Source organism: Abrus precatorius, unplaced genomic scaffold (genome assembly GCF_003935025.1).
Source record: "Abrus precatorius isolate BTA unplaced genomic scaffold, Abrus_2018 Scaffold5, whole genome shotgun sequence".
Taxonomy (NCBI): Eukaryota; Viridiplantae; Streptophyta; class Magnoliopsida; order Fabales; family Fabaceae; genus Abrus; species Abrus precatorius.
In genome coordinates, this window is record NW_020874395.1 from 11,494,784 (window position 1) to 11,509,465 (window position 14,682).

General features: G+C 32.1%; 1 protein-coding gene across 3 annotated transcripts; it reads right to left on the minus strand.

The window, feature by feature from the left end:
- Positions 1-8,189: 8,189 nt before the first annotated feature.
- On the minus strand, positions 8,190-14,388 carry LOC113867767 (homeobox-leucine zipper protein ANTHOCYANINLESS 2-like). 3 transcript variants are annotated; one of them, XM_027503223.1, is made up of 11 exons: positions 14,127-14,388; positions 13,849-13,959; positions 13,438-13,536; positions 12,490-12,710; positions 12,273-12,390; positions 10,850-11,545; positions 10,474-10,575; positions 10,192-10,404; positions 9,571-9,742; positions 9,126-9,484; positions 8,190-8,917 (listed from the first exon to the last, which is right to left on the minus strand). In XM_027503223.1, exons 4-11 carry the CDS (start codon positions 12,699-12,701, stop codon positions 8,558-8,560), a joined length of 2,232 nt encoding a protein of 743 aa, XP_027359024.1. In that variant the 5' UTR covers positions 12,702-12,710; positions 13,438-13,536; positions 13,849-13,959; positions 14,127-14,388; the 3' UTR covers positions 8,190-8,557. The 3 variants fall into 3 exon arrangements, with proteins under 3 accessions (XP_027359024.1, XP_027359026.1, XP_027359025.1); XM_027503225.1 differs by lacking the exon at positions 13,438-13,536 and having other exon boundaries at positions 8,196-8,917; XM_027503224.1 differs by lacking the exon at positions 14,127-14,388 and having other exon boundaries at positions 8,196-8,917; positions 13,438-13,554; positions 13,849-13,879.
- Between the last annotated feature and the right edge of the window lie 294 nt (positions 14,389-14,682).

Consider the following 14,682-nt stretch of genomic DNA (forward strand, 5'->3'; position numbering starts at 1 on the left):
TGCAACTACTCATGTGTCACATGTAATGCAGGGATTTCTTTCGATCCAGCCCATAAGCGGAACTGAAAAGTTCTTGTACATGGGAAACAGAATGAAGGCACGGATAGAAGGAATAGGGACTTACAGATTGATCTTGCATACTGGTTACTGCATAGATCTAGAAAAGTGTTTTATGTTCCTGAATGTGTTAAAAATTTGGTTTCTGTTGTAAAGTTAGACGAATTTGGTTTTAATTTTAAGATTGGAAACGATACCTTTTCTTTATATAAACACTCGTATTATTTTGGATCTGCTACATTAATTGATGATTTATATCGTTTCAATCTTAATGTTAAATTTTCTGAATCTCTGTTTCATGTTGAGAATGCTATTAGTAGTAATTTGAATGTTCGTAATGAATGCTCTACTTTCTTGTGGGATCAAAGGTTAGGTCACATATCCAAAGAAAGGATGATGAGATTAATGAAAAGTAAAATTTTACGTAAATTGGATTTTGTTGACTAGGATGTATGTGTGGATTGTATTAAAGGAAAACAAACTAAACATACATCAAAGAATCCAGCCACAAGAAGCAGTCAACTCTTAGAGTTGATACACACTAATATTTGTGGTCCGTTTGACATCTTGGTGTGGTGAAAGATATTTCATTACTTTTATTGATGACTACTCACGTTATTGTTATCTGTATGTGTTGCATGAAAAATCTCAATCAGTGGATGTCTTACAGGCGTTCATTGATGAGGTGAAAAGGAAACTAGATAGAAAGGTAAAGGTTGTGAGGTCAGATAGAGGTGGTGAATATTATGAAAAATTTGATGAAAGTGGACAATGTCTAGGTCCATTTGCAAAACTTCTGGAAGGTCGAGGTATATGTGCACAGTATACTATGCCTGGTACACCACAATAAAATGGTGTGGCTGAAAGGCGAAATCATACTATCATGGAAATGGTTAGGAGTATGTTGAGTTACAGTTCTGTACCTATGTCTTTGTGGATGTACGCATTAAAGACCGTTGCGTATTTGCTTAATAGAGTTCCTAGTAAGGCAGTTCCAAAGACTCCTTATGAATTGTGGATAGGAAAGAAACCCAATTTAAGATATCTTCATGTCTGGGGTTGTCCAACAGAAGTAAGAGTATATAATCCACATGAAAAGAAGCTTGATGCTAGAACCATAAGTGGTTATTTCATCGGCTATCCTGAAAAATCAAAGGGGTACAGATTCTACTGTCCTAACCATAGTATGAGAATAGTTGAGTCTGGAAATGCGAGGTTCATTGAAAATGGTCAGTTTAGTGGGAGTGGTGAAACTCAAAAGGTGAAAATTAAAGAGACACGTGCAGAAACTCCTGTAGTTGGTGTCTCTTTTCCAGTTGTTGTTCCTCTTGTTGTATCACGATCACACAACATAAGGAGACAACAAGTTAATGTTCCAAACCCACAAGAACAACATATAGAGGATGAACCAGCTGAAAATGTGCAAGTCACAAGTGAGCAAGAGGAAGGTGAACAACAAGAGATAGCATTAAGGAGGTCTGTAAGGCAGAAAAGACCTGTTATTTCGAATGATTTTGTGGTTTACTCACTTGAGCATGAATGTGACTTGAGTATTGATGAGGATTCAGTCTCATTTAAGCAAGCCATGGAATGTTACAATTCTGAAAAGTGGTTGAATGTCATGAAAAAAGAGTTAAAATCAATGAATGACAACAAGGTATGGGATCTAGTCGAGTTGCCTGAAGGTTCAAAACAAGTCGGTTGCAAGTAGATCTTTAAGACCAAACGTGAATCAAAAGGCAACATTGAGCGATACAAGGTTAGACTTGTTGCTAAAGGATACACTCAAAAGGATGACATAGACTATAAAGAAACATTTTCTATAGTTTCAAATAAGGACTCTTGAAGAATTGTTGGCTCATTATGACTTAGAGCTCCACCAAATAGATGTAAAGACTGTCTTTCTGAATGGTGACTTGGAAGAGGAAGTTTATATGGATTAGCCAGATGGCTTCTTGACTGCAGGTAAAGAAAGTATGGTGTGTAAGTTAAAGAAATCAATATATGGGTTGAAACAGGCTTCCAGACAATGGTATCTTAAGTTCAATGATACCATCACGTCATATGATTTTGTAGAGAATACTGTTGACCGGTGTATCTATATGAAAGTCAATGGGAGCAAGTTTATCATTTTATTCTTGTATGTTGATGACATTCTTCTTGCTACTAATGATGTTGAACTGTTGCATGATGTAAAGGAATTTCTCTCTAAAAACTTTGAGATGAAAGATATGGGTGAGGCTTTCTATGTGATTGGAATAGAAATATTCTATAATAGATCAAAAGGATTACTGGGATTGTCTCAGAAAGGCTATATCAACAAAGTATTACAGAGATTCAAAATGAAAAAGTGCTCATCAAGAGTAGTTCCAATTCAAAATGGAGACAAGTTTAGTAAAATGCAATGTCCCAAGAATTAGTTGGAGCAGAAAGCAATGGAATCTATTCCCTATGCATCAGTGATCATGAGTTTAATATATGCTCAGACATGCACTCGACCTGATATCAGTTTTGCTGTTGGAATGTTAGGCCGATATCAAAGTAATCTCAGAATGGGCCACTGGAAGGCTGCAAAAAAAGTCCTTAGGAATTTACAAGGCACCAAGGACTACATGCTTATTTATAAGAGATCTAGTCACTTGGAAGTAACCCCCTAAAACGTTTTCTGGCCATGTTGGTAGAATGGGCATTATAGACAAGTCCTTATTAGCATGATTGTGTGATTCACATATATGATTGTTTTGCTCATATTATTGTAGACATTTTAGGAATTCAATAAAAGTATTGTTTCTACTTGTTTACTTGTTATCTGAACTGTGTTAATGTACATGTATGGTTTGAGTTTGATAACCGGTTGAGTGTTAAAAACACATCAGAGTTACAGTCTGTAGTATGACTGATTAAAGCTATTTTGATTTGAGTTGGTTCTGTGATACTTGGAAGGAATCATGTTGTCAAATGACTTGTGACCGCCATGATCTAATCAACTTAAATCATTAAAAGATGATGACTTGATATTATCAATGATATGCACACTTATAGTTCATTGAATCTTCAACTCGTCACATAAGCCAAGTGGGAGATTGTTAGATTATTTTAATAATCTTATTATAGTGGCCTATGTAACTTATAAAATGACTCTAATTAAGGGTTTAATGTGATGATGGTTAAATATAAAATATAGAGTCATTGAGGGTATAATTGTAAATACAATTATAAGGAAACTCTTCCCTCTCCCTTCATATAAATTAAAGAGCGGTTACTAAATAGGGGTTACGGCAGTCTCTACTTGTTCACTTGCACGGTCTCTGAGTGTGCTCACGGTAAATGCAAGAAAGGAACTTTCTCTCAACCATCCGAGAAGAGCTAAAAGAAGAAGGAAGAATTGGAAAAAATACAAAAGGATCAATGACATCAAAGAGAGAGGTAACATCAAGGAACAATGGATTCAAGTTAGTGCTCTCTAAACACTTAATTATATGAGAACCATGTATTGTGTTGTGAGAACAACGTAATTCAAAATCTAATGGGAAAAGGTAATTTCATAATAGTTATATTATAATGAAAATTACATAATGGATTAAAGAAAATTCTAACATCCAAGACTTGAGACCTTGGCTGTAGTTGCTCCCAAAATTGCAATGTCAGAATTCGTAGGCTTCTATGGAGCTTAGCAGCTTTTATTTGAAGGATTTCTTCATTGAATCATTTAGTTTAGATAATTTTTATTGGAGGCAGACTTGCTTAAGAAACTTCATTTTGAAAGATTGTCCCTTTGAAGTTTTTGAATTGGTTGGAAAGGGAATGTTAAAAGTGTTAAAAATTGATGATGTGAGTGTCATCCATCTTAACATTGGGGATAGCACAGAAAACTTCGAGATTGTAGATATTTGTAACTTCATTATTATATAGCCAAAATTTTATCATATAATATCAAGGGCATCAAAGTTACATAAGCTTCGACTGTAGGGTGTTGTTTTTTATGATGAGAATGAGGTTGTTGATATATAGACAATTTCTATTTGTTTTCCTCAATCAAAGCATTTGTCTTTTTAAGTTATGATTTAAGAGATGGAGCACTTCATTATAACTTACAGGATTTGTTTTCTTTGACAGATTTGGTGGTGTTAAAACTTGGATGAACTTCAATTAGTGATATATGAGTAGCTAGACTCTAGGTCCCAATTTGAAAATATTAGTTATTTGAGTATATAAAAATAAAGATAAAAGGGAGAAAGAAGAAGAAAAGATATTGAAGATAATATCGAAGGTCTGAGAAAGAAAGAAAATCATGAACAGTAAGGTATAATATGTGACATAAAATGACAAAAATTTTTAAGTCTATCTTTAAGAGAAAATGATTTATTTAAAACTTTTTTAAAAATTAGAGGACTAAAATAAACAAATAAAATTAGCAAATAAAATTAAATTTTACCTTGAAGTTAAAGAATGAAAAAAGTAATTTTGTCCAACTAAATAAATTCACAATCATAATATTTATGATTAGTCATATTTGGATAAATTTTTTAAAAGTCTTTATAAGAGAAAAATTAGTATAAAAATGAAAACATTTTTAATAAGTTAAAAAAACTTATATTTTTATTTTAAAATATTTTTTTATTTAACTTCTCTAAAATTTAAAAAAATAAATTATTTTTAATTTATGATAAAAAATTTATTGTTTTAATTTTTTTATAAGTACTTTTAGTCATAATATTATCTAATATTTTAATGTGTTTATTACGGTAACGTAAATTTAAAAAAATATTGCATATCTTTTTTAAAGTGACAATATCTTAAAGTTATTGAGTAATGTAATACGGTGTTAAACTTGGATATTTATGCATCTTAATAATTTTTCATAAAATGTAAAATTAATTAAATCAATCATTGAATTATTATATATTACTTTCATAATTATATATATCAAAATTTACATGATTTAGACATTTATAGGTATATATTTGAAATTTTATATTTATTTACATTTTAAAAATATAATACATATTAAACTAAAGTAATGTGATAAGTACATTTTAATTTTAATTTTGTATAAAATTTTATTTACTTAATAAGCATTTTTAAACTAACAATTAAATTAACTAAATTTATATTCTAAAAAAATATTAAATAACATAAGTATTTAGGTTAACAAATCATGACTCGTGTACATAGGCTAAACTACATGTATCATTCATTTGTTGAAGCACACTGCTGTTTTATATAGTAAAAAAAAAGTATTTAAATATTACCATCTACAAATTTCTTTTTTGAACAATCAAATCCACAAATTGCGAGAGTGAATTAACTTTTAGCCTTTTAAACTTAAAAATAGTTAATAGCATTTAATTTTAGACTAAAAACAATAGTGACTGTCATAAATGTTATTACCTGCTACATTCTTCTAATATTGAAAACATATTTAATACAAAAAAAAAGTTGTAAACATATTTTAGATTTTGATATAAATCGATTTCTTTCAATCAACTTTAAATAAAAATATATCAATTCTAATAATTATTTTATTAATTTAAAAAACTTTATTTATAATTTGTATTATCCTTTAACATATAGTGAGCCAGCTGTTTAAATTACCCTTTTGTTTTTTAGTGTGAACATCGGGTACTGATATTGTGTGCTTCGATGGCATTATTCAATTCGAGAAAAGGGGGAAAAAAATTTTAAAAAAAATAATCCAACACCTTGCACACGGATACTAGTATTGTAAGAAATTAATATTACTGTAAAAAAATTATCATTTAATAATAATAAAATCATTAAATATTAAAATAATCTTTGTTAGTATATTTTTGTCTAAAAAAATTAAATTATCAGTACGGATTTTAAAGATAAATACTAACAAAATATTAGTGTTTGATGTATAGATATTATATATTAATATTTTTTACTAAAAAATTTATTTGTTAGTATATTATATTATAATATTAATACAAAATCAAAATATTTATACCGATAATTTAATTTTTGTTAATAAATGTTAATAAAATATTAATACAGAATTTGAATAAATTTATCAATAAGTATTTATAAGAGTAAAAAAATTTAAATAGTATAATGAATTAAACTTCTTCTGTAAGATAAAATTAACTTGTACTTTTTTATTATTTTTAGAAGCCTTTACATTTATTTATTTTTTTAATTTAAAGATTATAAAGTATTTTTAAATTATAAAAGAAGTTTAATTTAATTTTGTATTATTTTTTATAAAAATTTACCTAAATTAAACCTAAATCTAATCGATGATAATTTTATTTATATAGGGTAAACGCAGCAGTTCAATCAATATAGTAGTCACGACTAAAAAAAACAAATACAGTAGTCAAATCTTTTAAAAAATTATTCACATCTTTAAGAAGCATACTTAATTAAAAAAAAAACTCATCACTTCAGTAAGACTATGAATTTATTTAAAAAACTCTCTCTCTCTCCTTCTCATAACCAATATCTTATATTATAAAGAGAAATAATTTAACAATATGTAATGTAACTGAAAATATATTATAGTATAATCTCATTTAATAGAGAAAATTAACAATATAAATTAAATCCTAAATAAATATCTAGTCAATCATAATCATTTTTTCCTATATGTATTCATTGATTGTACTGCATTAATAATATTTTTTATTTAATTTGCATCAATATATTTTATAAATTGAATCCTAAATTGATGTTGTAATATAGTTTAATTTTAATACACTGAATAATCATCATATCAGCGAGAATAATTGATTTATATAATAATTAATATAAGATTATATTTAATATGTATTTTAATTGTTTAACAGTGTAAAAATATTTATATTTTATGATAAAATTAAACTGAATTTAAAAATATTAAAAAAATCTAATATTGAAAGTTTTTCTTGTTAATCACAGTTAATATTTATTAGTTAAGGCATATAAATTCTTTCGGGGTCCATTAAAAAGAGTGTATTTAAGAGAAAAAGACATATTTTATATTTTTAAATTAAAAAAATTATATATTATTTGTAATAAAAATAATAATTAATACATTAATTTGATGTTAAAATATTAATTTATATATATTTTTAAAATATTAACTTTAAATATAGTTATTTAAAAGTTTTGTCTCCTCTCTCCTTCAAATTTTCTCTTCTTAAGTTAAGATGGTTGTTTGGAAAGAAGAGTCATAAAAGGAAAGATATATTTTCTATTTTAAATAAATTTTAAAAATTAATATTTAAAAAATATATAAAATAATATATTATCATAAAGTAAATGTATTAATTATACATATTTACGATCATAATATTTTATACATAAAATCATAGTATATATATATATTCTTAATTTACAGGTTGATGTTCTTAATCATCAAAATATAATTGTTTTGACAGATTTGTGCGAATTTAATTTGCGCGTATGCTGTATATAAGAATATCACCGATTGTAAAAATCTGTCTCGTGTATCCATGCAAATGCTCATTAAGCAAATTTTAAATGAATTTATTGTTATCCTTAAATATTTACGAATATCCGTAAATATTCATTAAAAAAGTTACAAATTTTTAAAAATAATTTATATACAAAAGTATAACTTAAAGAAAGAATAAAACATCTAAATTACAAAAACAACACAATATTTTATTATAGCAATAATAACACAATATCAAGTTTAAACGCTTATCAAAAGTATATTAAAAGAATAAAGTTATGATCATATTCAATAATTTTATATACAAACGAATCCTAGAAACACATACTTCAATATCCAAGCTCACTCCATTAACAGATGCATAAAAATTTCTTAATCAATCCGTAAATTACCAGCATATATTCTCATGGCACATCTTGCGCGTGTACGTGCCTCGCGTGCGCATTTGCATTTGTATGTCCGCGCATGCAAATAATTAACGTGAATCAAATATAATTTTGACAATAAAGATAATAAATGTAAATATCTAAAGGTTCGAAATTGAATCAAGATTATTTTGTTGAAAAAAAAATTAAGATTTCGATAAAGTTTCTTTTCTTTTTAGTTTATTTTTGGTTCGAAATTGCTGAACATTCCAAAACCTTCCTACACCAACCACGCGCTTTATTACAACAACAAAGTAATGTAACGATACGAGCCCATAAAATATAAGAACTGAAACATGAAAATGCATTTAATAAATAAATTATAAATACAAAGTAATAACAAAGTCAAGCAGTTTTACTTCAACTATAAATAAAGGATGTATGAATAACAATATTCTTTTGGTCATATAAGAGAGTTGAGACTAACACGTAACGAGTCAATACCCGAACCACACCACAACAAAGCAAATTGCACTTTGCTAATTCGCGGTTCGTTCTTGACTCAAAACCCTTTCTCTATCTCAACCTCTTCCACTATGCTAGAATCCACTATACATCCAAATATAAGACCCTCTTTTATGTTGTCATTTTCAAAGTAAAAAAATATAATCAATAGGGTTTTAATGTATATAAATTGAATCAACCAAAGGGTTCATCATGCAACTCCAAGTGCATCTTTGATCTTCTGAATGGTGCATGTGATTAGGTTATTAACAGTTTCAATGGACTCCACAGTGAGTTTAGCTGCATGCTGGCCATTCTGCAACATTTGTAACCCAACGGTTAGTAAGCTTCCGCCGCTGTCACTACCACCACTGCCATCGCCATTGTTTGAATGACCATCTGGCAAAACAACAAAGCCCGAAGGACGGAGAGTGACGAAAGATGAATCTTCGCAGCTCATCACCATGTTCAAGGATTGCATGTTGATAGGGGAATACACCACCATTGAACCGGAGGTATCACTCCATGACTCTTGCAGATATAGCACGTTGCTCTCGTTGCTGTTAGCAGCCTACAAATGTCACAAAAATAACAAAGAGAATGTTAAATGGAAGGTGATGATGACTTTTCTTTATGCAGCCAAACTCAACAGTGAGAAGCTTTGCTCGGAAAATGACCCCAAAATAGTTCTGTCCCTTCAAATGGGTTTACTTTGCATGCTGAAGATCTTAGACAGAAACAAAAAACTTGCAAAGTGCATGATAGAAAAGAGCACTTACACGGAGGATAGAAACACAATTTCCATGTTCTTGTCCCTTAGCAATATGGAGCATCTCCTGCATTGGTCCCCCATTGGACAGCATGTCCCACTCGCCTCTCAACTGTCCATCACGCAGAAAGTCAAACACCCTTTGCCGCGAGACCGGCATCCAAACAGAAGTTGAAGCGCTCAGCACAATGCCAGCCTCACTCGGGTCATCCACATTCTTCCGGGCCATGATTCTCATGTCATCACTCAGATTACCAACATGAAGGACATCCCACTTGCGAGTGGATGAAGCACAAATCCCAGAGCAGAAATAATCAGTCATGCGTTGTGAAAGCTTCAGCATGCTTCTCTTACCGGATTGGTTTAAGGCTGGGAAGAATGATGTCCATAAAAATGGGAACTTTTAACTGTATTAAGCAAAATGAACAAGTGTTGAAGGAGACATTGTGACATACCTGTGGGGTCCTCAGATGGGATTGGAGACATGAGGATTGCAAAGCATTCACACTGCCTTAGGAGGGTGTTAATCCATCTTTGAGCACCAAAGCCAATGCCAGAATTAACTAATGGGCGATAAAGTTGGTGAACAACACTCTCATCATATTGGTAATGATCAACCCAAGTAATCTACAACAGTATAATTTACTTTCTGTCAATCTGAAGATTAGTACAAATTCATTGCCATAATAAAACATGCAAACTCCTGTTATTTCAACCATGTAGTTCCAGTAAACCCATCTCTCAATCACTGTAGATTTACAAACTTGATAAAAACAGCAAAAAAGGCTGTACACTTCGGTTTGGTTCATTTTATGTTAACCACTTATAGTAAACCACCAAAAAGATCTTTTGGGACAAATAACACTGTAAATGCATGCTTGGTATTATAGTGCAGGTATGATGGAATCCAGTGCAAGCTCTTGCAAAACTAAAATGTCAGCCATAACAAACTGCTCCTTTGATACTAAATTATAAAAGACCTTAAAAATTTTATATGTAAAAACTGAACCTCCAGCAAGCAAGAAAGGATGCAGTACAAAAGAAAATGTGTCTAAATATTATATAACAGTGCTTACCTTGGAGAGACCATTGGGCATATCCTGCACAATACAGCCAGAAGGAAGCCTCCTGCAGCTCATTAATGGCTGTGCATTGGTAGCATTACGACCAATGTCAACTGAAACATCAACAACAACCCATACACCTTCCGCATGCTGTTTGCAAAACCTGAGGAAACTCAATTGACGAACAGGAACTAGTGGAGAAAGCAATTGAACCTCAGCAAGCATCTGAAAAACATTTCCTCATCAGTTCCAGCAAAATAAAGCAAAGATCAAACACGCAATAGAGGAACATACCACTTGCAAAGCACCATTTCTGGTTCCTCCCATACCACCAGATATTACATCCAGGGTGACAGCACTAGCAACCACACAAGAAAACATCTCTGACCATCGATCCTAATGACATACATGATAAATTGAAAAAATTATTCAACAAACATTACCAATTTAAGACCGAATGGTCATGGTCAATTTATATCAACGTATCAATTTTTTGTACAAGAAAATTTCTTCGAACTATATGCCAAATTTTATGAACTATAAGATAAACAAGGCATACAATAGGACAATACTTCTCTTGAATCTATTATTGATTTGTGCGTGAATGCTGTAGATCTCCAATAAAGTAAAATAAATTCATCCAAGACTAAGAAGTTGTTAGGGACTATACCGTGTCCATCAATGTTTCCACAAGGGCTAAACTGTTGACTAATACTATACCAGTTTCTCTTGTAGCTTCGGTTACATAACCAGTTGGTTTGGGACCATGATAAGGAGAAAATGTTCTTGCATACTCCTCATGGTTCAATACTTCATTCCTTCCATCAGGACTCTTAATCCAAAGAGGGGTATCTGGCTGAGCCAACTTGATTAATTCATCCATAGCAGTTAATGCAAGATCTAGAAGCATAGATCTCTCAATCTGGACTTCATTTCCAATCATTCCCATTGGTGATCTAACACTCATACCAGACATTGCAGGTGAGGAGCCCAAAACACCATCTGCCACGTCAAGTCCCATTGGCAAGGACATGCCAAAATTGCCTGAACCATTCATCCCATTTCTTCCAATAGCAAGCTCTAGACCAGAATTTGAGGCTGGCAGAGGAATGGGACTGGCCAGTGATGAGAGGGGCCGGCCCAGGAACTTGTTTGCTAGGGCACATATTCGGTTCAATTCCTCCTTTAGCCGAGCATTTTCAATTCTAGTCTGATGTTCTTCCAATGAAATTTGGCCAGGAACAGCTGGTCCACCACAGTTGTTGCATATCGGATTTGCCAAAGCATCCTTCCTTACACTGTTCTCAGCTCGGAGCCTCTCATTTTCCTGCCTAAGAATCATGTTCTCATGGCGTTCCAGTTGCGTCTGGTTCAAGAAAAGCAATTCATTTAGTAGAATATCTTGAATGGCATCAACAAACAATTATAAAAGTGTACAAATAATAACATAAGCCGACTCGTGTCTGTTTTATTCTGCACATTCCCTACCCCCAACATTAAATAACACTTCAGCCTAAATAACTGCACGTTACTTTTTAACAACATACTGCATTTGATGTGTTGGGACACGTATCCAACAGCAACACCTATCCAACATGTCAGATACTCCTTATTAGGTGTCGAATTAAAAAATGTCTCAACTAAACACTTGAATTAACACTTCCATACAATTCGGACACCTGAGCCAACACTGTTTTATGATCCTGACATTTGAGTCAACAGCTCTATATAAATGGACACACATTAGTATCATTAAAAAAATTCACTTTTTAACTTTTAGAGAAGTCAATTTCAATATAAAAATGCCTCTCAATTCTTTTGTAAAGTTCTTTATCATGAGGAAAATGTGAGTATTAAAGAATATACAAATGATTAGTAATTAAGATCTTCGGTTATGTTACTCATATTCTATTTCATTTGTTCAATATATATGCAGTGTAACGGTCTCCTATATTTTGGACATTTGCATATCAAAGTGTCTTCATCGTGTCGGATGTCTATGTCGGATCCACTTAAAAGCTTGTTAACCGCGTCTTCTTTAAATTAAAGTAACACGAAACAAGGGCAACTGATTTCAATCGATTCCAACTAACCTTCATCTGGGTTCGTCGATTCTGAAACCAGAATTTGACTTGCTTATTCTCCAAGCCAAGCCTCTTACTAAGATCTGATCTTTGCTTCTCATCTGGATGAGGACACTCCTTGAAGAACCTAAAACAAAAAAGCATAATTCAACATAAAAATCAACCTAGCAAACAACTCAATTACAAATATTTGAAAACAGAATTGCACAATTTCATAAAGGCATACGCTTCAAGCTCCTGAATTTGTTGAGGGGTGTGTCTATGGTACTTCTTCTTCTTCTTCTGTGGTTGATCATCACCAGCATCTTGATCATCACCAGATCCTCCATCGAAATTATCACTCCCAGACCGGCTTTCATACTCATCATCCCTCATCCTCCCCACAAAATTAGTATCAAAACTTTCTCCAAGAAGACCCATCTCACTATTGCCCTCCATTTTCCTTTTCTGCACTACAATAATCCCATTAGCAACAAAAACAACGGCAAGGATGAATAATAAGATGCACAAATCAAATTTATAATAATAAAGCAAACAACAAACAGCATACACTGTAAGAGTTCTGAATCAAAGAGAAGATGAAGCATACAGTGGATAAAGACAAGTTAGTTGAATTTTGCTTTGAAATGATAACAGGATGAGATAAAAGAGAGCTCAAAAATGGACACACTAGCCATGAAGTGATTCTATGTAAAATTATCAACCTCAACTCTTGCACCCCCAAAACCACTGTTCCTACTGTTGCTGCTACTAAAACCCTCAAATCCGATATAAAGTTAAAAAATCAATGGACCTTTTTCTACCCTATCTCCCAAAAGTTCCTATATAATGAGCACGCAAGTACTCTATTCTCTTTTTTGTTTCTCTGAGCCTTTGTTCTCCAGGTTGTTTTCTGAATTTGTCACTCTCACTCTCAAACCACCTTTTCAGCCTTGGATTCTTTACTCAACTTTTGACCTTTAACCCAAATCGAGTCAAATGTTCACATATTGAATTATATTGGAAAAGGATGTATACACAACAGAACCAAAAAAATAAAAAGGTATTTCCTTGTCAACGCTCCATGCATGACTTTTATCCCATTTCTCTCTCTAGAATTATGTTTACTACAGATGCAGATGTAAGCAGGCACAGGACAAAAAAAACCCTTTTTTTTCTGATCCAATGTTCGCACCTGTTTCTCGAATTTGCACAACCCTCCTCAGCAACAAGAGCAAATGTCCCAAATTCTTTTCTTTTCTGTATTTCACACCTGAACCGACCAATTATTTGTCTGTATTGAAAAAAAATTCTAAGGAAAGAAAACATAGAAGGGTCTAAGCCAAAGTCAATGCATAAGAAAATAAATAAATATATAAATAAATAGACAAGGCCATGTGGAAGTGAGAATTTTTTATGAAAAAAGACAAAAACAAAAACAAGATTCACACTGCACCTTCCTTTTCCAATGCATCATACTGAAATCAAAGCAAAAAGACTCAATTGACTCACCACCAACTCTCCCCCACTGATACAAGTTCGAATTAAACAGATAAAATGTTCGAATATTTAGAAGCCAAGCCAGGTACGGAGGCAAAAATGATACCTTTTTACACTTTTGTTTGGCAGTGACAAAGTAAAATGCCAGAAAGTTCTTCTCTTTTATGGCTTTTAAACTTTAATTTTCAGATCCTTCCACGCTTTCTCTCTCTGGGATCTGTAAAAGAAGAGAGAGAGAGAGAGAGAACATTATATGTTACTACCATACCTTAACATAACATGTAATAACATAACACATATAAATCAATCAAGGATTAGGGGAAAAAAATATTTTGTATGCAACACATACAACAATTGAATAAAAAAATAGTAGAGCTGACTTACAATGACTCGAAGGGAATCAGAAAGTCAATGGCTTTCAAGTCCTTGAATAATTGTTTTCTCTAACAAAAAAATAATTTTTTAATGAAAAACAAAAAAGACCCTTTGAATCAACACCCAAAACCCATTTTGATTCCAGTGCCTCCTCCTTGTTCCTCTTGGTTCTTCACTCAATGGCATGCACAGATTTTCTCTCTTTCTCTCTCTGTATCTTCTAAACTCTGATAGTCCCTTTCTCAATGCTTTCTCTCTCTACAAATTCTCTCTCTTTATTCTTGGGTTTTGGCAATATATAAGACAGGAGAGAGAGTGTGAGAGGCGCGTGGGCCCCACTAACAAAACAGCGGTTCGTGATGTCCGCTCCCTTTCCCAGTCCGTGAAAAGCACGCGCGTGTGTTGTCTCTCCTCTGACGTTGCCTGGTTTTAAACTGTATTGTCTTTAAACAGTAGTTATACAGTGTAGGCAGGACCACGATAGCACCTTGAAGTCAACATAAATTGTCCAATGAGAGAGTCCTGAGGACAAAACAGTCATTTGGAGAAAATATGAGGATTTTCT